Raw genomic sequence first — 27,489 nt, 5'->3', positions numbered from 1 at the left:
GGGATTGGAGCAGTCACATCATCATTTGAACAAGGAGCTGAACAAGCAGTAGTACATAAGTACTACTACCACTTCTACAACTACTACTACTACTCCTGCTGCTACTACTACTACTACTACTACTACAACTCCTCCTCCTGCTACTGCTACTACTACAACTAGTACTACTACTGCTGCTACTACTACTACTACTATTACAACTACTACTACTCCTGTTACTGCTACTACTACAACTACTACTACTTGTGCTACTGCTACTACTACAACTACTACTACTTGTGCTACTGCTACTACTACAACTACTACTAGTACTGCTGCTACTACCACCACCACCACCACTACTACTACTTCAGACAATCATGGGACACCCACAAGTGGGGACTCCAGTATCTGCAATCCATCCTGGATGCATTAAGGGAATATGCATCAGGACAAACAAAATTACAACACAGGATTACCAAGACTCCAAGTATTTATGGCAGCCCCTTCAAGTAAATTGTTTTACTTTTAAAATAAAGTAAATACAGTTACAAATCCTCCTTCTTCAAAATAGAGACTGGTTACAGGTCATTCCTTTTATAGGTTTTATTGGGCAAGTACTTTCATCCTTGTAGACTTCCTCAGATCCAGTTCTTACCTCTAAACTTTCTATGCTCATGTTGCTACTAAAATTCATTTGGGTAGCCACACATGTAAATTAACTGATTTTGAGTTTATACGTAAAAGGACAGATTTCAAGGTAATAGAGGAATGGTCAATAACAAAGTTTAGCAACACATAAGATTTCCAAGGGTTGAACACATGGGCTTACCAAGCACGACTTGTGAACATCCACCAAATGAGGATGGGCCTAACCTCCCTTCAGATGTCTACATTCTGAACAGGGGAAAGGCTGCCCATGCAAATGAGGATAGATCTAGCATCCTATCAGAGATCTGCATTCTAACCAGGTGAAAGGCCAATCAGGTGGAACTGTGTTGTTGCACAGTATGATACACCCCCACCCCATAACAGTATTTATAGTAGCAACATGATCTTAGAAAGTTTAGAAGGAACAACTAGATCAGAAGAAGTCTACAATGATAAAAGCACTTATCCCAATAAAACTTGTATTCCTTATACTCTTATAACATGTAGACAGTCTGTTTTTTGAAGAATAAGGATTTGAAACTGGATTTATTTTGTTTTTAGAATTAAAATAATTTAATTGAAGCGACTGCTCTAAATATTTGGACTTTTGACAATCCTGTGTTTGAACTTCTACTAGTATTACGAGTATGAGTAGTGCAACTCATAACATTGTTGAACTTAAGCAGAGTAAAACAAAATGTGATTCTACATACCCTGACGAAAACCAGAATTTGACTAAGCAATTAGCTGTCCATTCTGTATATCAGACATAGACAACCCTAAGTCACATAAATGTGCAAAGGGCAAGGTACAGTCATCCTTAATTGCACAGGATGGGATATACAGAAGGAAAAGCCTTACACAAAACAAGAGTGCATTTGTGTGTGTGTGATGAGGGTCAGAAGAAGTATGCACTGTTAGAGCCACTAGCTACAGATGTAAGCTAGTGACCCTGACAATCATGCTTGTGTGTGTGTGTGCGCACACGCGCGCGCATGTATGAGAGATGAAGGTCAAAGCAAGCATGCACTTTAGAAGAAGAATTGTTTGTGTGGTGTGTGTGTGTGTGTGTGTGTGTGTGTGTGTGTGTTTGTGTGTGTGTGTATGTGTGTGTGTGTGTGTGTGTGTGTGTGTGTGTGTGTGTGTGTGTGTGCTTGTATGAAAGATAAAGGTCAAATCAAGTATGCACTGTCACTTTAGAAGACAAATTGTGTGTGTCTGTATATGAGTGAGATGGCATGGGCAACATGAGGTATACTGTTTTTAGGTCTGCAGGAATGCAGCAAAAGCATTTCTGCAAGCTCTATGCCCTGGCATCTGGGACAGGTGTGGGCTATGCATGGTAGAGTATTCAGCTCATTGTTACCACCCTGACCATGTGAACTACCTTCGTCAGCTGTTGCACTGCTAGTTCCTTGACCCTAGCTAGAAATCAGTATGCTATCCAAGCTTGAATGATGTCTACTGGACATAGTTCTCATCATGATTATGTCCATGACCATGTAGCGTACCAGATCTGGGTATCTGGGAATGGATACCTCCACCACTGATGAAGCAGTGGAAGCAGTACCACTATGGGAGTGGGTTCTGGCATGTCCATGGTAACATAAGCTAACATCTGATGATGTACCATCTCTTTGGTTTCATGTATGTTGACACTCCCTCAGCAGACATCCCGTAAGACACTGCACAGTCCAGTGTGTCATTCATCCATTCCAAGGAATTACAAGCACACTGTTCGTGCAATCTTGCATGTCAGAATGCTTGACTTTCAGTACTCTGACTATTTCTTCCAAAGCCCTGGTGGTGGAAGTTGTCTGTGCCTCCACAACAGCCCTGTACATATGTTGGGTGACCGGGCAAGGGTGGCAAGCATGCCTGCTCAGAGTACCTCTAGTGATTAAAAAGTGAATACATTTTCTTGCTTGAAGACTGTGCCATCCGTTTGTGGTTTTACTACCTCTACTGATACCCATGTGTGGTACTTCTCTCTCACAAAGGCTAAAGGGAGATTCCTCCAGCACTGAAACTCGGTAACCACACCTGTGTCCCTCACAACTTGTTCAATTACATCCTCCATGTCAGACATACCATCTGCAAATGCAGACTGTTCCTGTTTATCACCACCATCATAGTCACAGGCTGTTGACCGCCTAATGTCAGGTAGTAGGAGCTCCACAGTGCTGGTGCCAGTCTCATTTGTGAGTACATCAAAAAAAAAGGGAAAAAAAGAAATACAAATAAAGGATCACAGTATGGTACATAAAATAGAATAAAGAAACACTAGATGCAAATCCAAATAAAATTTACAGTAATGTGTATTTGTACTTCACATGATAGGCTTATCATACCTCCTCTATCAATTGCATGTTTTTGTGTCTAGGGACAACTAGCATTGACATTTTATGACCACCTGCACATGTATGCCATAGGTTGTTTATCTGTATAAATGAAGACAGATAACCTATGCCCATACCTTGTGCAGGTGGTCATTGAACCTCAAAATCAAAACCACAAAATGGCAACTGATAGAGGTGTAATAAGCATTAAGCATAACATGACAACTTAAAAAAAAAAAAAAATATATATATATATATATATATATATATATGGAGCATCACTAGTAGACACCCTGCGGATGTCTCCTACTTCTGCCCCCACGTCTGTCAAACCACTTGCTAACTCTTCTGAGCTTCCTGGATCCCTTACCATTGGCAGGAACTCCATCTCATTGAGTGGTGGTTCAGTATCAGGCCCATCCTCACTAACTCATCATTCCTGTGCCGCAGCCTTGGCTGTATATAGCATCCTTTATCATATCATAAGCCATATGTCTGATAGCCCTGTAGTCATGACCATAGACACCAAAAGCATTTACATCATCAACCACCTGCCCGCCAGATGCAGTCTTGAAGGGGCTTTGTCAGGTGAATTATTTTCCCGGTTAGGGGTCGCCACAGTGGATCACCTGTCTGCTTATGACTGGCAGTGGAGTTTTACAGTGTCAAGTTGCCAGCCCGGTGCCCAACCTTCCACAGAAGGCACACACACACACACACACACACACACACACACACACACACACACACACACACACACACACACACACATGCACACGCACACACACACACACACCTAGGGCCAATTTAGAGTGTCCAATCCACCTACTGCATGTCTTTAGGAGGAAACCAGAGCACCCAGAGGAAACCCACGTGACCATAGGGAGGACATGCAGACTCCGCACAGAAGGCACCCCAGCTGAGGATCAAACCTGAGAACCTCTTGCTGTGAGGCAACAATGCTAACCACTGCACCACTGTGGCCGCCCATGGGCTTTGTTAGGTGAATGAGGGTTTAAAATCCATGGCACATGGAGACAGAGATCCTGGACAATCATTCTCATCATCTAATAATGCAGGTTTGTGTGGGACTTATGTCTTCTTTGTTAGTTTAGGTATATTCTTGCAGTGCAGTAAAAAAATAAAGATATCAGACACAACACAAACATGACAGGGGTGGGGGGTTACAAGCTGATCTAATATTGGGCAGAAAAAATCATTATGCAAGCATAATTGTTTAAATTGTTAATATAGCTGAATAAGAAGATCTAAGCAATGCCTATGCAATCTCCCATACCCCCACTTCTCTCACCCCCCCACTCCCTAATGACAGTAACACAAACACAGAATGGAACAAAAAGCTGATGTCAGGGATCTAAAAAAGCACTTGCAGTGAAGATTTTTTATTGTAAATTTAACCTGCATAAGCTTCACAAGTCAGACACACACGTTAACATCTTCAGAATGTGGCCAGAAATCCTTGAAGTAGAAGTAAAGGAGCACTGTAATATTGACTGTTACATCGTCATTACAAATGCAACTTTGCAAAGTGTAAACAACACTAATATTGCAAATAGAAAACATTCTAAAATAAATGTTTAAGCAGTAGTTATATAGAAGATAACATACCTTGACAGACTGTAAGAGAGTTCTCAAAAAAGTATTATAAATGCAACAGTTCTAAAAGTCAGCAACAGTAATTTTGTTTGGCAGCACATGGGAAACTAAACAGTCAAACGTAGCACAATGGAAGTTCCATAGCCCCAGGTTTTGCTTATATTGAGCAGATTAACCCCTCTGGACACATCAAATATGTAAATCAGGTGTCAGCTCATTATCATTCCTAAATCTCTTAATCTGCTCGAGGTGCTTGTCAAGTAATCATGGTGTTAAGACTTACACAGTACCATGCACACACCTGAGCAGTACAAGAGTAGGTATTCAGTACTTTGGCTAGCTAATTCCTTGCAAATGTGACTCATTGGAAGTTCTGCACGTTCAATTACTTGTTTAGCATGTCTGCTAGTGGGAAGTACACTTACAGAGGGCGTGTTAGATTGAGATTAGGCATTTTGACAAGCTTTCATGTACATTTACTGACTTGAGAAATAACCTTTATATACCCTTCATTAAAATATTGTTAGACGATAAAGTGCTTATGAGGACAAAATTGCTGTAAGTCATATCAGGTGTATACACATAAACAATCAGACCAAAAAAGTCAATCTCATTGCAAAATGTAATGTAATCATAGTACAAATGGATCACAATGGAGTAATGCATACAGCAAAGAAGGAAATAACATACTATTGTATTGCAGACATTTGTTTGTATTTTGTTATACTTCACTCTCAGATCTTGTGCATGGATCACATTAACCAAGACTTAAAGGACAAATGACAAGTGTGATAACCTGGGCATTGTGTTCTATAAATATATAATCTCAGAAGTACAAACTGAGTATAGATGCTCTAGTTCTCTACCTCAAAATGACACTGTTTCATGGTAATGTCATGGTTTCATGGTTCCAGTCTAGAGAGCGTGGTGTCTGCATGAAAACAGCGATCCTTACTGTCACCATTTTACTTGTATAAAGCCACAAAGTTGAGAAATCATCTCATACTGATTCATAATTTTTTTTTTTGGCTTCATCCTTTACACAACAATTGGCATTGCTCTTCAGTGACTGTTATGGGCGACTGTCACTGAATGACAGTCCATTTCCCAAAGACATAGCCATCAGTAGTGCAAAGGAGAGGTTGTGGTGCTCTTTGGTCAGCACTCTGGACAGTACTAGCTGGAAAATGCACTTGTTCTTTAGCTTTCTTGGTGACTCAACACATTAATCAAGTATGTTCTCAAAAACAGCGAAAGCAGTGCAGGGTTTGAATCTGCATTATGGACATTTGATTGCAGAGGTCACAATAAATCTCTGTTTGCTGTACTGCACACATGCAGTATAATATAAAGCACATTTGTATTGCATGATGTTGCAAGTAATTCCTGTGGAAAAGTATGAGGCAGTACAATTCGCAACATAAAATCATTTGGGAAATATGGAGAGTTCAGCAACACAATTCTAAACTTACGTCTAAACATGGTTTCTGGAAAGTATTATTTTCATTACCCCAAGTGTACATTGCACTCGTGTGTACCATGTAGAATATGACCTCCTATAAACCTTGCATGGTTCCTTCCTCAATAGTTCTTATAATATGAATGCATAATGATGCCAATGAAAGAAAAAAAGTTTTCAGGTGGCAAACACTGTTAAACATGTCAGTGTTTCATACTAATGCAGATGTGCAGGGTTCAAATCTAGATATTATGATGCTGCTGCTGCAAAAGTAAAGATCCTTACTATCAACATTTTACTTGTATAAGGCCACAAAGTTAAAAAGTCATCACACTGATTTTTTTTTTTTTTTGGCCTCATCTTTTGTGTGATAGTTGGCATTGTGTGTTAGGGCCTATCGGTGGTCATCACTGACTTACAGTTTAATTGCCAAGCAAAAACTCAAAAATTATTTCCGATGTGCAAATACTTAACTGTCAGTCACAAATAAGCTTGTTGCTGGTGTGCTTAGTCAGCAGTGTAGGCAGTAATGAATGCAGAAAATACACCTGGCATATGCCTTCTTCATTGGCTTATCATGTTAATGCAGTAAGTTGTGAAGAAAAGCACAAGCAGTGCAGGGTTTGAATCTGCAATAGCGATTGTTTTAATATAGGGGTCAGAATAAACTGCTGTCATTTTTTTTTTCTGTATTTGAACCTGTATGCTTTCAGATTAAAAGATGAATTCTGCAACAGAAGTGTGTCTAATGGATGCTAAATAAGTTAACTATGATGTGTGTCAAGTGTGCTACTCATAACATTGATTATAATAAAGTTGAAGCACACTTGCATATGCTTGATGTTACAAATAGTGTACAAAAGTATGAGGCAGTACAATTAACAAACTAGGGGTTAGGGAAATCTGAAGAGGTCAGCAACACAGGTTAAAACTATATGTATGAACTTGGCTTCAGTGTAATAAGATTTCATTCCCCAGGTGTATATTGCAGTGATGTATATTGTGTAGAATATCATGTCCTGCAAATTCTGTACAGCTCCTACCTCAATATGTATTATAACGTTAATGCATCACGTGTTAAATGAATAAAACAGTTCACCACACACCATCAGCATTTTAAATTTCTTAATTTTTTTCTTTGCCCAACATTTAGCAAGGAATACTGTCAGTATGCAGCAATGACTGTAAATAAATGGCACTTCACATTCTGTGGCAGAAACTCAACAAAAAATTTCACATAAACTAAGACTCTACTGTTGGCCATGCAAATATGCTTGACTTCTGCATGCATCAGTTAGTATTACAAATATTACAAAAATTAATGCAATATAAAATTTTCCACAGGACAAATAGAATAAAAGAAAAAAAATCAGGTTGCTTTTTGTCATGGGTTTGAGTCCCAGAAGCTGTCACTTGTAGTTTTACAATTTATCTGCCACCAAGCATTATTTACTACTTAAAGTAAATTTGCATATGGACAACTGAATGACAGCAACAACATCAGTGAGATTGTGATGTCATATTTGTTGTGACAATCTGCTAGTTGTGACTGCCATCTACCATCACAGAGGACATGCCCATAGGTGCCAATACATCATTTGAATGGTAACTTTGATATAATCAGTAAACAGAAGTTGGAGTCGCTGTGGAACAGTTGTACGTGCACTGATCAGCACACATGGCAAAGTTTCAACTTAATGTGCACATTGAAGAAATCATATCAAAATTTCACTCCATTTCACTTGCATGCTTTGTATAGTGCATATACAGCTTCCTAGCTTGCCCATCATTGTGTTTAAGCTGGTATGTGCAAGAACTGAATTAGACACCAACTTCATGTCATTTTTCCTTATATGCTTGAGAAGACAAGGTGATGGTGAGGGTAGTGCTTAATTTAGAACACAAAGATGGTGCCCATTGAAGTTCAAGATCTTTGTTGGACTCCTCATAAAGTGCTACTGCTGAAGGCTATTGCAGGAAAGCTATACCAGGTTCCAGGACAAGGCTGATGCTTATATAATTGCTCACTAAAGCAATTATATAAGTCAGCACTAAAAAAATTAAAAGCACTACAGCCTCACAAACTCCCCTTGAGTATCTTGTTCCCCATTGGCCCTTTTTTCAATTATAAAGGAATTCCCAATACTATTCTAGCATGTCCAAAGGTCAGTTGTCAATCTCCTCTCCGGTCCAGCTGGTGAATCTGGGAATCTTGAGGCAATGTTACAACTGCCTCATGTACACAGACAACCCTCTCCTCCTCCCAACAAATTCCAACACATGTGAGAGATGCAACCATATAGCCAAACTGGAGGCTAAGCTCTCTCAACTCAGTACTGGTGTAACCAGTCAGGAGGAGAAGGAAACCACACTCACTACAATTCCAGTCTCACATAGACCTACCACGACAGCAAACCAAACACATAAACACAGAAAAACATACTCGGAGGCTCTAAATAAAAATCTGCCTAAGCAGCAGAGACCTCCAAAGCAGACACCCAAGCAACCGCTACCCCAAAACAAAACACATGCAACACATAGCTCACAAAGCCAGTGTGCTGAACAGTCACAGCCCTTAAGGCTAAACAACACACCTGATACACTTGTAATAGGTGACTCTATCGTCAGGGACACTGACGTCCCGCTCACCAGGCTGAACAAGGAGAAGGTCACAGTGAGCTGCCTGTCGGGCGCTAGGATCCATCACATAACACAAGCACTCAGGTCACTCCAAGGCAAGTACAAATATGACTCAGTCATTGTCCATGCTGGTGTGAATGACCTGAGACGTACCTCCCTGGACTACATGAAAAGAGACAAAGAGGAGCTCTCTGAGCATGTAGCCCAGGCCGGTATAACCCTGACCTTGAGTAGCATATTACCCTCACTAAGAATGATGCCACAATATGAAGACAAGATGATCAATTTCAACAATTGGCTTAAGTATTGGTGTCATTCAAAGGGGATCCGATGCCTGTCAGCCTGGGATGACATGCTCGACAAGCCACGATGCTTCGCTAGGGACGGCTTGCACCTGTCACCCCTGGGCTTTCGGATATTGGGAAAGGCTCTTGCTACCCCCATAGTGCCTTTTTTAGGCAAGGCTCAAAAGACAAAACCACCTCCATAGGTATCACAAGGGATAAGAAACTAAGAGTAATGCTACTCAACGCCAGAAGTCTAAACCTCAAGATGCAAGCACTCGAAACTCTCCTTAGCATGGAGAACATCGATATCTGTGCAGTAACAGAAACCTGGTTCAAGGCTCCCGAGAGCACTCCAGCACTACTAGGTTATACCTCATACCATGCTTTTCGGCCCCAAAACTTGGACCGAACCACAAAAGGAGGGGGAGTATCAATATTGTCAAAGATACCCACACCTCCAGGTTGGTGGCACAGCACGAAGCATCAGAGACTATCCATGTGCAACTAACAGTGGGTAAAACTGCCTTCCAGTTTATAGCCTGCTACAGACCACCCTCCCAAACCCAGCAACCCCACTCGGCCTTCCTGAGAACACTGGAAAATATGAAGGTCTCTCCAAACACCATTATATTGGGTGACTTCAACTACCCAAACATAGACTGGGAGCATTACTCTAGCTCCAACACCCTAGCCCAAAGGTTCCTAGAATTTATAAACTCAAATGCTATGGAACAACTTGTTACCACTCCCACAAGAGGGAAAAGATACTGGACTTGATCATCACCAACATGGGGACTTTATGCTCCAGACCAGAAGTGTATCCCTCACTGGTAAGATCAGACCATAAACTAATCTCACTGGATATTCACATCCCGACCCCACCCCCTGCCCAGAAAACCACAGTGAAAAACTTCTCTAAAGCAAATTTCACACTCCTCAAAACCGAGGTGGAATCCTTCAAAGCCCCCGGGCCTGTGGAAAATATGGCCCAGACTGCAGAATCCTTTATAAACGCATTCTATGAACACCTTCAGGAATGCATGAATCATGCAATCCCAAATAAAACCAAGACCCAATCCTCCAAAGGCAGATGTCCTGTCTGGTGGACCCCAGCCATAAACAAACTATACAATAGAAAGAGGAAGCGAGTACATGATATAGCAAAATCCCAAAAAGGGAAGGCATCTCTGATCAGTATTAGCAAAAAACTACGGGCACTCATAAAATCATCTAAGGCCAGCTTCGAGAGAAAAATTGCACAGGACACTAAGGATAATCACAAGGCTTTCTTTAGTTATGTTAGCAACCTGGGTGGGAATTCCCAGATATGCTCAGAATTAGTCCAAAATGACAAAAAATACACCGAACCCACAGACATTGCCAACATGCTAGCTGACAGGTTCAGAGCAAACTTCTCCCCCCCTCCCCACCAAAAGGGCAAATATCTATCCTAGCAGAGTGCTGCCCCCCTGACATCTCAGATGCTCAGGTAAGAGCCGCCCTCTCCAAAGCAAAAAACACAGCATCAATGGGACCAGACGGTGTCCCGGGCTGCGTCCTACATGAACTCCAAGAAGAGCTAAACCCAAACATAAAACTACTGTTCAATCTCAGCCTTACTACAGGATATGTACCCAAAGAGTGGCGTACAGCAACAGTGGTCCCTCACCACAAAGGTGGTGCCTCAACGGATCCTGTAAACTATCGCCCCATAAGCCTGACTAGCTTGGTCTGCAAAGCTATGGAAAGGATCATCATGGACCTCATAAATAAAGATATTGGGGACCTACAGACACTGGATCCTACCCAGTTCAGCTTTGTTAAGGGCAGATCTTGCCTCTTAAACCTGGTAAATTTCTTTGAAACAGTCACCAAGGCCATTGATGAGGGGAAGGTGGTCCACACAGCCTACCTGCACCTCACAAAAGCCTTCGATACAATACCCCACTTGGGCATTATAGATAAGCTCACCAACTTAAATATAAACCCCTATGTCACTAGATGGGTTGCAAACTGGCTCAAGGACAGAATTAATCAAGGACATGGTTAGAATTGCTGGAGCCATGTCAGACTCCAAACCAGTTACAAGTGGCGTCCCACAAGGCTCAGTCCTGGGACCTCTCTTGTTCGGTATATATTTCTCGGAGGTACAGGCCAACACAGAAGGACTGTGGCTGACCAAGTTCGCAGATTACTGCAAATTGGGTGCCATAATTGACTCTCCAGCCGACACAAGCATCCTCCAAAAGGGCCTCATAGAAACAGGCAACTGGTGCCAGAGCCATGGCCTCAAGCTAAACGCCAAAAAGTGTATAGTCATCCCCTTTGGCAAAAACAAAGTGCCCACAAATTACCACATAGGTGGTAATCCATTAAGTACAGAAGAAGTAATTAGGGACCTGGGGACCCAAGTTGATAGCAGTCTCTCATTTGACAACCACGTGGCCAAAGTGGTTAGAAAAACATTTTATATAGCCCACCTAATCATGAAGGGATTTACATCTAGATCAGGAGAGATTATCGTGCCTCTTTACTCATCCCTCATCAGGCCCATAATTGAGTACAATGCCCCTTTTGGGATGTACCTTACCAGACACCTGCAGCAACTGGAAAGACCCCAAAAGTACCTCACCAAGAGAATCAAAGGGCTCAAACAGATGCCATATGCTGCCCGGTTAAAGAAACTCCAGCTCTACTCAGTGGCATACCTCCTGCTCAGAGGCGATCTGTGCCTGACGTATAAAGCCATGTCCAACCCGGAATTAATGGACATGCTGCACCTCAGAAAATCCAAATCCCATGCTCGAGAGACTTGAACCTCAGCACTGAAATAAATAGGACATGCTGGAGGGACAGATTCATAACCCAGAGGCTCCCTTCACTCTGGAATAAAATCCCAGTCCAGGTTAGGCAGAGTCCCTCATTGACTCTCTTCAAGAGGAATCTTGATGAGTGGATGGGAGATCATAGGTTTACCCCGGGTATCACTTCTGTGTCACTGTTAGACAGAGGCACAGTATACTAACCTCGAAAAAGGGCATAGCAAAATTAATTTAAAATGGGTGGCGAAAGCCAAACACACTCTGGCTAGGCTTATAAATGCCCTAGTATGAACCTATGAACATATGAACCTATGAACCTATGAATAGCTTGGCCAAGGCTGTCACCAGTACAACTGGCATGCCATGCAATGGTGAACACTGTCATCACCATTACAGTGACTTCAAAATGGGCCTTCTTCACTGATGGGAGGAGTATTTTAGAATTAATGACCCACCAGAGTTGTGTAAGTATAGTGGGCCATTACCAGCCAATAAAATATCATGGCCTGCCAGCACAAAAAAGGTGTTCACTGCAGCTTTTTTATGCTTTCTGTTCTGTATAGCTTCTGAAGAAATGTAATGGAATAGGGAGGCACATCAGGACAGACTACAATGCCTAAGAGAGGCATGGGGTAAGTATGTCTCAGGTATGAATGGTAGCCATTTAATAAAAGGTCAGAGTTTGAAATCACTTTTATCACTCATGAGGGCATCAGCCCATAGTTGCTTGACTCAGTTACAAACAAGTAGGAATACTCTCTCTGTATAACAAAGATACATGTTGTGTGATGCTTTAGACTTAGCCTTCAGATAAAAACATGCTAATGCAAGGCAAGCCTACTATTCTAGCAACTTTCTAATCAAATAAAGGTCATGTCTGTTTCTGATTTTTTTAACACCTTTATTGAATTATCACTTAGGATGTAGGCAAACATACATTTATATAAGAGAAAACAAACCATGTTAACATGTACAAACATTGTACATCACATACATTCTTTTATACAGTTATCATCAGTCCAATTCCTGCTTTCTCTTAAATCTCACTCCTTCTCTAAAGCATTATTTTGCATGTATTGTTCATACAAATTTTCAGTTTTTTTTCTGTGTAATCTCCTACCCTTTTCTAAAGATCCCACTTCCATTTTTTTTTATTTCTGTTACAGTATTTATTACTTCAAATGCAGTTGGTTTAGATCATCGTTTCCATTTTCTAGTAATTGCTTTTTGGCAGCCACCAGAACTAAATTTAAGAAGGCCTTAGTATGTCTAGGCAATTTAGACCCTGTATCACAGCTCAAAAAAAATTTCCTTAGTTACACTCATGCTTACCCTGTATTCCTGCCAGAGTACTCTGTAGGGAAATTTTAAAGTCTGCCAACTCATTACACTCACAAACCATATGTTCCCAGTTACCTGTTTCTTCCCCATCATACCTCCAGTGTTTGCAATCTATCTGAGGAAAAAATTATGGAGTCTGCTTGAGGTATAAAAGTATCTATGCAAACACTTCCAGGAAAAAAAGATTAAATGTTCTTTTGTTGCATATTTGGGAGCCATACATATGTCCTTCCATTGTTTCCTTGTGAATTGCATATCTAATCTCCACTTCCCAATCTTTTCTAACCTCTTCTGATTGATTATTATAATTATTGTGCAGTATTTTATATGCCTTACTTTATCCCTTTTTTAACAGCAGATTCTGTTCTAGATTCAGTTAAAAACTCAACCAGTGCAAATTTTTTTCATTTAGGATTCCCCTATCTCTTTCTCTTTGAGTATACTTTGATATCAATCCCAGATAGGGAAGGCAATCACTAGCCTACAATATAAATGTCTTCTTGGCCTTTTTCCATTCTGTTACCTTTCCTTCTCTGTTTGTTTACAATACCTTTGTTCCTTTGCTATCTTCTACCAGTAAATTCCAGCACCCTCTTGTCTACTCTCTTTACCCCTAAGTGTAGTCGTCCCTATTGGCAGAATCTCCTTTCTCCATTCCTGCGTTGGCTTAGTTTTTAGTATACTTTCTGCTACTTTATGAATATCATACTCTGACTGTTATTATATTCTCCTTAAGGATCTGCGTCCAAAATATCATTCTTTCCTTATTTCTTGAATTACCCCCTACTTCATCATCATCCATTTCTGCTTTGACCTGCAGCTTTCTGCTTGTGTTATGTATAACATTCTTAACTGTGTAGCTGTAAAATACCCCTTCAAATTAGATAATCCTAAACCTCCTTGTTCTTTTGGGAGGATCATCTTATCTCATTTAACTCTTGCCCTCTTCCCCCCAAAATTAAATCCTTCAACTCTTTATTAAGTACTATTCACAGCTTCTCCTCTGGTGGATACAAATATGCCTGACCTGTGTATAAAACTAAAGGGACTAATAAAATTTTTCTGCTGGTATCTTGCTGTCCATGTCCATAGGCAAGAGTTTCCAGCTTCTCAGTTTTTGTATTATCTTTTGTTTAATCTTGTCCCACATATCCTTAGCTGCTTTAACCGAATCCTTTGCAATCTATGCTCCTAAATACTTCATTTTATCATGTTCCCATAAACATGGGAATTGCTGAATGAATTAATGTGTGGGTACATAGTTTATAGCGATAGCCTTTGTTTTATCTTCATTAATTTTATGTACCAAAAGAAATGGTACGGTCCTCAGAATATTCCAGAACACTGAGATGCCCTTTTCTGGTTCCATCATGTACAAAATAATATCATCTACAAGTAAAAACAACTTTTCTTGAGTGCCATACCTATTACATCCTTGAATTTCTGAGTCTCTTATTTTCTTTACCAATAGTTCTAAATATAATGCAGATAGCAAAGGGGAAAGAGGACAACCCTGCCTGTTTCCTCTGTTCGGACACAGTCCTTCCATTTAGATTTGTGCCACTGATCCCTCATATGTCTTTCTGATTAACCTTATTACTATATCAGGAAAAGTAAATGCTTCCATTGCCTCATTTAAAAAATCCTAGCTTACTCTGTTGAATGCTTTCTCTCTAACAAGACCCATAAATAGCAGTATTTTATAACATTGTGCTTCCCCCTGGATCATCATTATTCTATTAATATTACCAAATATTTGCCTCCCCTCCACAAAACTATGTTGACTCATATCTATCAATTTTGGCATCACCCTTGCCATTATAGACATAAATACTATATAATCATGGTTTAAAAGTGAAATGGGTCTATATGAAGCTGGAACAGATGGATCTTTACTGTTTTTAGGTATTACAGCCACCAGAGCTTTTTTCCAGGACGTTGGTGCCTATCTCCTTTTAAAATACTGTTTAAAGCCTTACAGATGTTTTATCACTTTCTTCCCTCCTAGCATCCAGACTTCCAGTGCAATACTTATTCCTGGAGAATTTCATGCAGTTTGCTTATACATCTCATCTCCTCCGAACTTAACTGTTAGTTGCTGAACGCCATCTACCTCTAACCTTGGCCTATTTAAGGCTTACATAAATATTTCCATTTGTGACTGTTGATTTTTGATCTCTTGAATTCCCCACTTCTCTGCTTTAAGCAAATGTTCATAAAATTTTCAAAATAGCTCTAATAAATCTACAAGATCTCTGGTTATTTTTCTTGTCATAGGCTCTCTCTAAGTTTGGGAAAAACCCTTTCTACTTTCTGTTGCCTAAGTCGTTCTGCCAGAAGTTTTTGATCTGGTGCTATTATCAAAAAAAAGTTGCTTAACAGCAATCTTTCTAAACTCATAACGCATAATATTATCTGGATACTCTCTTATTTTCTCTTTAGCACTCTGCCATTGTCTTTTCTTATTCTGTGAGATTCCTGTTATTTTTAATAATTTACCCTTGTCATCCCCTGTAAATAATTCTTATTACTTATTAATCAGATCTCTTTATCTTTTATTTCTGTCCTATTTTTAAACTCCACTTCCATTTTATGCCACTCACTAACTATAACTTCTGGAGTGCTTTTTATCTTTCCTAATAACCCCTGGATAATTTACACTACCCATTCCCTAAATTCCTCTCTTTTTAACAGGTAGTGCAATTGTCTCATCTTTATTTCAATGCCCCACGTTTATCTTAGTAATTATTGGTGCACGATCTGAAATAGATATTGGATATGTGTCAGATTTTTCAATTAAATGGACATGTTCTTGTGAAATATAATTTTTGTTAAGTCTAGCCTAGTTATTGTACCTTGGAGAATCATGTGTAAATTCTCTCCAAGTTCCTATTATTAAATTCACATCCATCTTACCAAATTTTTTTCATAAATATCTTCAGAAATCTACCCTCTTTTGTTATATTTTTCCTTTCTAGACCCACCAGATGTATCCTTATTGATGCAAATCAAATTCCAATTCTCACTTATAAGTAACATTCTCTGCGGAAAGCTGATTGTTTCTCCCATTTTGTTAAAGCTCCAAAACAGCATTTTTAGGTGGAATACAAATACATCAGTGTAATCCTCATCCCTTGCCAGTAGCCTCTTTCTACTACAAATCTGCCATCATAGCTGTGTCCCTCTTATTCTCTTGTATAAATGGTGAGCTTAGGACAATTGTACTTAGGTAAATGGTGGCACTAATTAAAGGTATGCACTGCTTTTTCTTCAGAAAATGTATATTAATTTACATCCTCTTTTTCTGTCCACATCAATTGGTTAATAGTACTGATATTTTTAAAATTGTGCTGATTATTTCTGGATTTGTCCTTCGTTCTGATAATGTTTGCCCCTGATTCAGATGGGAGTTATGAATGGTATTTTTAGGCTTGCTCTTCCTTCATGTATTCCAAGTTGCCCCAACTATTGTGTTGTGCGCACATAGCTGCTTAGTTCGCTTAAACTTGTTTACTTACAATCATATGCGAATGTTGTGTACTTGAGCCCTGCTGCACCAGAACATGGCCATGAGCATGTGTTCTGGCCACGAGCAGGTGCTGTTTGACATGTAAAATAGTTTTGCATATTATTCAGTTAGCAATGCTGCTCAACATGCACAGCCATTTGATCATGTTTGTTTAAGCGCAATGTGTATGTAGTGTTGATAAATCCCTGGGTTTGTTTGAATAAATAATTATTTTGCTTTGCTTCTTAGGTTCATAGGTTCATAGGTTCATACTAGGCTATCTGCCCGAGGGCATTTATAAGCCTAGCCCATTGTTTTGTGGCTTACGCCACCCCTTTAGTATGGGGAACTATACCCATTATTTTGCTGTGCCTCTGTCGAGCAGTGACACTGAGGTAATTCCTGGGGTATATCTGCGATCTCCCATCCATTGGTCAAGATTTCTCTTGAACAAGGCCAGCGAGGTGCTCTGCCTCACATGTACCGGGATTTTGTTCCACAGCATAGGGAGTCTTTGGGTGATGAATCTATCTCTCCAGCCCGTCCTATTAATAGCCGTGTCGAGGTTTAAGTCTCCGCCCTTGTGGCTCTGATGGATCTAGATTTTTGAGGTGAAGCATATTCATCAAATCTGGGTTTGACATGGCCTTGTATGTTAGGCAAAGGTCACCTCTGAGCAAGCGGTGGCGACTGAATAGAGCTGGAGTTCTTTCAGTCGGGCAGCATAGGACAGATTTTTGAGACCCTTTATCCTTTTGGTGAGGAACTTTTGTGGCCTCTCCAGCTGCTGCAAGTGTCGGGTCAGATACATTCGAATGGGGCATTGTACTCAATCATTGGTCTAATGAGTGATGAGTAAAGGGAGACTATGACCTCCCTTGATCTAGATGAGAATCCCTTCATGATAAGGTGGGCAATGTAGAAGGACTTCCTAACTACTTTAGCTACATGGGTGTCGAATGACAGACTACTATCAACCTGGGTCCCCAGGTCCCTGATAACTTCTTCTGTGCTCAGTGGATTGCCACCTATTTGGTAGCTAGGGGTAACCTTGTTTTTCCCGAAGGGTATGACTATGCATTTTTGGCATTTAACTTTAGGCCGTGGCTCTGGCACCAGTTATCCGTTTCTGTGAGACCCTTCTGAAGGATATCTGTGTCAGATGTGTTTTCTACTATGGCGCCCAGTTTGCAGTCATCTGCAAACTTTGTCAGCCATAACCCTCCTGTGTTTGCTTGTACTTGGAAAAGTAGATGCCAAACAAGAGTGGGCCCAGGACTGAGCCCTGTGGGACACCACTTGTGACAGGCTTTGAGTCTGACATGGCGCCAGCAACTCTGACCCTGTGGGTTCTGTCACTCAGCCAGTTTGCAACCCATCTTGTGATGTATGGGTTAACATTTAAGCTGATGAGTTTTTCAATGATACCCGAGTGGGGTATTGTATCGAAGGCCTTAGCCAGATCGAGGTAGGCTGTATGGACTGCCTTTCCTCATCAATGGCTTTGGTGACTGTTTGAAAAAGTCAACCAAGTTTAAAAGGCATGATCTGCCTTTGACAAAGCCAAACTGGGTTGGATCCAAAGTCTGCAAATTCCCTATGTCTTTATTTATGAGGTCCATTATGATCCTCTCCATGGCTTTGCAGATAAGGCTTGTCAAGCTAATGGGCGGTAATTTCCAGGGTCTGTGGAGGCACCGCCTTTGTGAAGTGGGACCACAGTTGCAGTGCACCACTCCTGGAGTGCGTATCCAGAGGTAAGACTTTGATTAAACAGCTGTCCTAGCTGTGGGTTTAATTCCTCATTGAGTTCGTGGAGCACACAGCCGGGGACACCATCGGGTCCCATGGATGCTGTGTTTTTGCTTTGGAGAGAGCAGTTCTCACTTGGGCGCTGGAGATGTTTGGGGGCTGCACTCATTTGGTATAGATATCTCTCCTTTTGGGGAGGGGAGAAGTTTGCACTGAACCTGTCAGCCAGTATGTTGGCAATGTCTGTAGGATCAGTAATCTTCACATCATTTTGAACTAGTTCTGAGCATATCTGGGAGTTTCCTCCTAGGTTTCTAACATAGCTAAAGAAGGCCTTATGATTGTCTTTTGAGTCTTTAGCTATTTTTCTCTCGAAATTTGCTTTGGATGATTTTATGAGAGCTCTTAGTTTTTACTTATAGTGATCAAGGGTGTCTTACCTTTTAAGGATTTTGCTCTATCTTGTAGTAGCTTCCTCCTTTTGTTGTAGAGTTTGTTTATGGCTGGGGTCCACCAGACTGGCGCTTGCCTTTGGTACAAAGCGTCTTTGTTTTGCTTGGGATTGCCTTATCCATGCAGTCCTGCAGGTGCTGGTAGAAGGCGTTTGTAAGTGATTCAGCGGCTTGAGTATTGTTTTCCGCCCACTCGGGGGCCTGAAAGGAGACCACACTTGTGTTTTGAAGTGTGAAGTCGGGTTTTGAGAAGTTCTTTACTGTGGTCTTTTTATTTCAGGTGGGGGTGGGATGAGGACCTCCAGCGAGATTAGTTTGTGATCTGATCTCACCAGTGAGGGGTATACTTCCGGTGTTGAACATTGTGCTCCCATGTTCGTGATGATGAGATCAAGTATGTTATCTCCTCTTGTGGGGATGGTGACTAGTTGTTCCATGGCATTTGAGTTTATGAATTCCAGGAACTTTTGGGCTAGGGTGTTTGGGCTTGAGTAGTGTTCCCAGTCTATATTAGGGTAATTGAAGTCACCTAGTATGATGGTGTTTGGTGATACATTTATCCCCTCTAGTGTTTTCAGGAAGGCCATGTGAGTTTCCTGAGTTTGTGAGGGTGGCCTGTAACATGCTACAATTTGCAGAGCAGTCTTGCCTATGGTTAATTGCACCTGGATGGTCTCCGATGCATCGTGCGTTGCCACCAGTCTTGAGGTGTGGGTGTCCTTGATGAATATGGATACCCCCTCCTTTCTTGGTATTGTCCGGATTTTGGGGCGGAACGCATGATATGAGGTAAAACCTGATAGCGCTGGGGTGCTCTCAGGAGCCTTGAACCAGGTTTCTGTCACAGCACAGACATCGATGTTCTCCATACTGAGAAGGGCCTCGAGTGCGTGCATTTTGAGATTTAGACTTCTGGCATTGAGCAGCATTACCCTTAGTTTTTCCTTTTTGTGTTCTAGGGTGGTAGGTTTAGAATTTGAGCCTTGCCTAAAAAGGCACTATGGGGTGGCAAGAGCCTTTGCCAATATCCGGAATCCCAGGGTGACAGGTGCAAGCCGTCCCTTGCGAAACAGCGTGGCTTGTCCAGCATGTCATCCCAGGCAGACAGATACTGGATCCCCTTTGAATGACACCAGTGTTTAAGCCAATTGTTAAAGCTGATCATCTTATCTCTGTATTGTGGCATCATTCTTGGTGAAGGTAGGATACTGCTCAAGGTCAGGGTCATACCTGCCTGGGCTACATGATCAGAGAGCTCCTCAATGTCTCTTTTCATGTAGTCCAAGGAGTGCGTCTCAGGTCGTTTACACCAGCGTGGACAATGACTGAGTCATATTTGTACCTGCTGTTGAGAGACCTGAGTGCTTGCGTTATGTGGCGGATTCTAGCGCCCGACAGGCAGCTTACTGTGACCTTCTCCTTACTCAGTCTGGTGGCGGGACATCAGTGTGTCTGACTATGGAGTCACCAATGACTAGTGTGTCTGGCATTGTGTTTGGCCTTAAGGGCTGTGACTGTTTGACACTCTGACTGTGAGGTCTATGTGTTGCGGGTGTTGTGTTCTGAGGTGGTGGTTGTTTGGGTGTCTGCTTTGGTGGCCTCTGCTGTTTTGGTAGATTTTTGATCAGAGCCTCCGAGTATGTCTTTGTGTGTTTATGTGTATGATTTGAGGTTGTAATGGTACTATGTGAGACTGGGTCTATAGTGTGTGTGGTAACCTTCTCCTCCTGACTGGTCTTGCCAGTCCTATGTTGAGAGAGCTCAGCCTCCAGTTTGGCCGTATAGTTGCATCTCTCGCATGTATTTGTGTTTTGTGGGAGGAGGAAAGGGTTGTCTGTGTACATGAGGCAATTGAAACATTGCCTCAATATTCCCAGGTTCACCAGCTGAGCAGGAGAGGACACTAGCAACTGATCCCTCGACATGCTAGAAGGGTAGACGAAAAACTTTAAAAAAAGATTCCGGGGGACGTGGGTGACCGAGAAATGGGGGGTTGCCTTTTTGGGGTACTATCTATGACAAGAGTGCCGTATCAAGGTAATAAGTACTGTAGGAGCAAGTGCTAGGTTTAATAGATAGAGAATAGTCTACTTGGAGTCAAGTAGAGTTGATCTTTTTAGTTATAGGATACGCTGATTTGATCAGTAGTATAGTTCTGCTTGATACAGGCACTTTCTACAAAAAAGACATCAATATCTAAAACTGAAAACAACTGTAATAACTAATAGTAAAGCTTGCTTTTCAAAACTTTACTTTTTTTACTAAAAACAAGAATGAAAAATGCCTGCTGGATTTACTGAAAGAGTATAACAAAAATAGCACAAAACGTACAAAAATAAACAAATGCACACACACAAGTATATAGATGCATTTTATATATATATATATATATATATATATATATATATATATATATATATGTATACACACACACACACACACACACACACACACACACACACACAGGTTTATGTGTGTGTATTACTAAGTTACTAGCTTTCCTTGACAATCATGTTTGTCGATGTTGCAAGCAGACACCACAGTGTGTCAAAACTGTGAATTTCAGTGAGCTACTAAGCATGTGCTGAGAATAAAAGCTCCTCCTGCACCCACATGTGGAGGTCACCCCCTCCATATATATATATATATATATATATATATATATATATATATATATATATATATATATATATATATATATACACTAACTCTGAGATCGCATAAAACCAGGGAAAGGGAATATTCCCAAACCCAGAGAATTATGCAAGCTGACACACCTGCCATCCCTCTGTTTAGTTGGTTGACTAAACAGACGTCAACCAGACATACTGGTGACCAAAGCATCTGCACCCATGTATACGGGTGACAGACAAGTTGTCAAAAGTGAACTTGTCAAACCTGAAAAAATGCCGGCACAGCTGATCAAAAATCAACTGATTGAATGTGACAGCTTTACCTCTGTGGGAGATCAACTTGCAGTGGAGATCAGGGAATTTGCCCTTTCCCCACTGTAGTGCGATCTCGGATTTGGTATAGATAATTAGTAGGAGCTATGGGGGTTTGATCACTTTCCATTTGGTATTTTGCATTTTCAATGTGCATTCTTCTTCTTTTCCCTTGAGCATATTAGGTGTCAGGTTGGTAGCAAGTCATCCTTCCTCTTTTCTTCTGTCTCTTCTACCCTTACAAGGTGCCTTCCTTCCTCAGCTTTACCTAGAACTTGGACAGGCAATACTGGGTGATCTTCTGGCTGAAGTTTACCTGGGCAAGAAAGACTGAAAGATGGCATGGATGGATGTCACTCATGCCACAGATGTGTGGACATTCAAGCGGGATGATATCTGCATGGACTAGAGGGGAAAGATGCTAATCTCTAGAAGTCGGGCTGAATGTCGGCATTCTGCAGCAGAAGTCCCAGTGAACATACTCAAACATTTGCAGTTATGGTAAGTTCCTCACAAAACTGTATTTCTTCAGGGCACTTTCCTAGTTATTGACTTTACCAGTAGACAGTACTGTAGATCTGTAGGGGCAACTGATGATCCCAGAAATCATTGAAACAGGTCTTAAATTTCAGATAGAATTCTTTCTATCTGTATATCTATATATATATATATATATATATATATATATATACATACTCATTTCACTAACAAGTAGTACTCTAAGGCAAGTAAAAGGTATATGTCCTTTTCCCCACTGTAGTGCGATCCTGGTGTTAGTATATATAGTTAGGGGGGTGGGGGCACAGCAGCCCACATTGGAGGATGTGTGGGGCATACCCCTTCACCTAGTTGGGTTTTACCAAATAATGTAAAACAAAACCGGACAATAGAAAACCAAATTAAGTGGGGGGCTACATCCCCCAAACCCTGCAATGTGGGGGGCACCATTCTAACTATATATACTAACACCAGGATCGCACTACAGTGGGGAAAGGACATATACCTTTGACTTGCCTTAGAGTACTACTTGTCAGTGAAATGAGTTTTAGGTGAAATGAACTTTCAGTGAAATGAACTTTAGGTGATTTGGTCTCAGTGAAATGGGTGTCAGTGAAATGGTCTTTCAGTGAAGTGATGCAAATCATATATATATATATATATATATATATATATATATATATATATATATATATATTTTTTTTTTTTACTTTTGTGGCTATTTTTTCATTTAATTTACCAAAAGAATGTGAATAGAATAACATATTGTCTAGAAAAGCAATCTAGCATATATTCTTCCCTTAATTTTGACCAAAGATGGTGGAACTGACTTTCTAACTGAAGGAACAAATGCACGAGTATGCTGGATTCAGTTACGAACTAATGCTGCACCTCTGGCCTGCCACACAGAAAATTAGTTACTGATACTTAATACTATTGATCTGTTTTGGATGGTGTAAAGTAAGTATTTATTTGTCAAAGAATATTGGCTTGGAGCAAAACTATTCAATACACGTGCTACCATGTTTAAAACATTTCCCTGCAACACATTCTTAGTCTGTAATGCTATTCCTGAGATTCAAAACCCAGGTACGTAATACACTGAAATGTTATGTTACATTTATTTTAATTACAGCGTGTAATTCACCAGCATACAGAAAGATGGACATCATACTACATCCTAATCAGAATCTGTTATCCATAATAGTAAAATGGGGTCCCTATCACTTTATCGAATGCACTACTTACTGAACACCTCTTCGTCGAACTCTATTAAGCAAAATCTTATTCTGTTGAATGATCGTTCCAGTGAAGTTTTCCCAGGGGAAAAAACAGTAGGCCATCATTGGGGATTTGCCCTTTTCCCCACTGTAGTGCGATCTTGGAGATGGTATATTTAGTTAGGGGGTTGTGGGGGTCACAACCCCCCCACCAGGGTGGGTGTTAAATAGTGATGTTTTTGCTGCAGTCGCTGGGTTGGCCATCTGTTTTTTCCCCTAGGAAAAATTTCTCTGAAACAATCGTTAGATGGAATAAGATTTCGCTTAACAGAGTTTGATGAAGAGGTGTTCGGTAAGCAGTACGTTCAATAACGTGATATAGAATCATGAAATGTAGAAGCGGGTGTGTCTTCTTTGGAATGTCACAAACATATTGCAATCCAGCACTTCTCTTTAAATCTCTGAGATAACTATTCAGGGCACACTGTAAATTTTTGAGAGCCAGTTCAATGAATGCCAGTGATTTTTTTCATATCTTCTCTTGTATGTCTGCACTGTGCTTGCCCAGTCAAACTCAAGTAAGTATAAAAATACACAGGAAGATATAAACTGATTACATATAGTGCTGCTCTACAAGTCTTGGGCCATTCTATATCTATGTGGAACCTTTCTGGCCAATGGAAACTTAAGTCTTCCTTCTGTCATTGCAACACTGCTTATGTGTGCTCATGTGCACTATTTCCAGTGTGTGGTGTTCCTGGTTTTGATATGCCTTTGTTTTTTCAGATACAACAGGCGAGGAGGAAGAAGATACAGAAGACCAGATAAGAACTGAAGATGAGTCAGAACCTGCAGCACCAATTGTATCCACCAGTACAGACCAGCCAACACCACCAAAAAAGCCACCAGCAATACCTGTACATGGACTAAAGAGAAAAAAGAGCATTTCCAAGAAACCACTGTCAAATAAACCTCAGGATTTCCAGGTGACTGTTCTATTACCCTTTTAAAAATGTTTCAAAGTGTAAATTTCATTTTTAATATATACCTTAACATTATGTACCGTTTCTTTTTTGTCATATTCATAGGTGTGTAATAGGCTAATGATCACTGGGGCATTTTTTAAGCCTCACCATACATCCTAAATCTCTGACAAGTTCTGGTACCCTTGGTAAGTGTAAGAAGGAGCTTGGGAGATGAAACATTTACAAGGAGCTTGGGAGAGGAACCATTTCCAGACTGCCTATGTCAATTGAAGACCTAAGTGCCAAACCGGGATGAATTTCCTGTTCCTCATTCAGTTGTCCAAGTTACACTTGAATTGGGCTAAGGAGGAAATCTGCTTCACATGGATAGGGAGCCTATTCCAGAGAAGCGGTAGTCTATGGGATACATACATGTCTTGCCAGAAGGTCATATTAATATCACAGGCAAGGTTTAAGTCTTTAGAATGATAATATTGGTGCTGTTTGTTTTGGGGATATGAAGGAGGTCCGTCAGAGTGGGGTTTGAAGATGCTTTGTATGCCAGGCATAGATCTCCCGTCAGCAGCCTGTAGGAGACAGAGTACAGGGCTAGAGCTTTGAGATGGTCTGAATAGGACATGTTATTTATGCCCTGTATTCTTTTAGTGAGCTATCTCTGTGGATGTGTCAGTCGTTGGATGTGCCTGGTTAGGTACATATTGAAGGAACACTGTACTCATTGATAGGTCTGATGAGTGCTGAATGTAGTAGAACAATGACCTCCTTGATACCATACCTTTGTTTATAAGCTGCACAACATAGAATGATTTCTTCACTAAGGTAGACACATGTTGGTCGAAGGCCATGTTATTGTCTATGTGTGTCCTCCAGTCCCTGACTACTGGGTCGAGTCTTAGGGTTGTGTTGTCAATATGGTAGGGTTATGCATTTCTTGACATTTGGTTTCAGTATATGCCTCTGACATCAGTTATTTGTCTGTGTCACCCCTTCTTGGAGTAAGAAAAGTTCCCTGGTGCTATGGCCAACTTTCCCCTAGTCAGTATGAATAGCACCTTGGGTCTGTTCTGAAAAGAGAACATTGGCCTAGTCAGACTAAGTCAGTTAAAAAAGAGTAAGTAAGTATGTAAACAAATAAATAAGTTTCTGCATTTGTTCCATCTATACTGATACTTCCATTATGCACCAGGGGCACTTCATCTTCCTTCCGGTACCCTGCTGATGGTGTCCTCCTTTTGAATCATCCTCCCTTCAGGAAAACTGTTGAAGAGAAGTCCAAGTCCTTTTCAGTGTCATACTCATTAGTGAGGAAACCCCTCCTCAGTAACCTAAGATCACTAACAAATTACATTCGGGAAAAATTTAGCAGATTACCTGAAGAATTAATGTAGATGTCGGTGTTTCTGGAATATGGGATAACAGCTGTTGGTTCTTTCCCAGTTTCAATTTTTCCACATACTAAAGCCTTCTGCTATCAGTGGAGCATTTACATCAGTACTTGAAAAGCTACTAACTCACCCTTATTGTCTCCCTTAACTAAACATTTTTGCCACCATTGAAACATAATTACCCGCTATGTCCTGGTCCTATAGCTGCTAACTCTACTTCATATCCTTTATAGCTTCATGCCTCGTTTTGTCCACTACTTTCTCTTTTGTCCACTACTTTCTCTTTTGTCCACTACTTTCTCTTTTCAGCAGCAACCACACTAGCTTTTAAGCAATACTCCAATAATAAAATATTCTCTCTCTCTTTTTTTTTCTTTCGCTTTCTCTCACCTTCTCCCCATATCCTTTCCATGTTCATTTCAAGAGTAACTCTCCCTAACATGCATATAATTTTTGGACACTGTGTGGAGTGTGGGAACACTCACTTTTTCAGTTCTATGTATGCTGATCTTTCCCTGTATACTGCATTGATAATGTCATTAGATTATGATCTGGTATGTATTCTATGACTGTATTCCTCTACAGCTTTATGTTGTAGTCTCTAAACGTGATTAGCTTTATATTTGTAATCATGCTATTACTGTGCTGTGTTTAGCTGTTTAACTGTTGTGCATTATCTTATTTACCCAAACCAAGATTTGATACGTCTTCTGTTTGTACTATAGTGTCAATAATCTGTAGTACAGTTTTTTGTCAAATGGATCCTTCTCCCTCACACTTTACAATTAAAATTTTAAAGATCTGTCTGTTCACTGACCTCATTTTTTACCTCTTTCCCTACCCACCTTAACATCCACCTGCAATATATCCATTCAGAAAATAAATCCCAAATATCTGTCGTGTTTTTCTTCAGTAGTCTATTGATTTTGCCAATTCCCTGCCTCATCTGTAAAAAAGTCAGAAATGCATGCTATCTTCTCAACTTCGCCCACCTGTGCTCTTTCTCTTTCTCCCTCCCTCCTTCTCCGGTTACCTGCACTCCATAACTCTTCTTTCCTCTTACCTGAGGAGGCAATAAGACTTCAGTATTACTCTTGCCTCTACTTTCTCTTTCTTTGACCTTCTGGCTCCTCCCATTCTCAACCTGACCTTCTTTCACTTACTTTCCCCAATTCTATGCAAGCTTTCAACAAGTGTTACCTTTCATTTGGCTGTATTCCTCTGTATCTTTTAGCCTTTTTTTCATTTAACAAACCCCGGATATTAATATTTTGTCACCCCCACTGCTGCTTACCGCATATCACTCCTGTTATATGTGAAGCGCATAAACACTTTTTAACAATACAGAAAATGAACAAACATATCAATAACAGTATTTACTACAGCATGAACACAGGCTGCTCATAAGAAGAAAGTTACCCCTCCAAACATTTTTGTACATTCCAACATTAATACAAGCATAACTGTTAATAATATAGAAATATCTTCAGTAGTAGTTACCTAGTTCTTCCTGCCTTCATCACCTTATCAGTCTGCTTTTTATGCCTTTCAAAGCATATGATAATCATCTCCAACCTTGGCTTTAACCAAAATACAATTGGCTTAGAT

The 27,489-nt window shown here is 40.6% G+C and overlaps 1 protein-coding gene across 5 annotated transcripts in view; it reads left to right on the top strand.

Moving 5' to 3' along the window:
• Positions 1 to 27,489, top strand: part of DYSF (dysferlin) — a 3,914,743-nt gene that overhangs the window by 1,462,918 nt on the left and 2,424,336 nt on the right. For all 5 annotated transcript variants that reach the window (XM_044064060.1, XM_044064063.1, XM_044064061.1 and 2 more), the window contains exon 6: positions 24,297 to 24,496. In XM_044064060.1, the coding sequence (XP_043919995.1) occupies positions 24,297 to 24,496 (200 nt within the window). The remainder of the gene's footprint in view (positions 1 to 24,296; positions 24,497 to 27,489) is intronic.

This window comes from Protopterus annectens, chromosome 2.part2 (assembly GCF_019279795.1).
Source record: "Protopterus annectens isolate FY-2018-M chromosome 2.part2, PAN1.0, whole genome shotgun sequence".
Lineage (NCBI taxonomy): Eukaryota > Metazoa > Chordata > Ceratodontiformes > Protopteridae > Protopterus > Protopterus annectens.
Note: the sequence above shows the minus strand (reverse complement) of the source record. Positions and strands in the feature narration are given on the sequence as shown.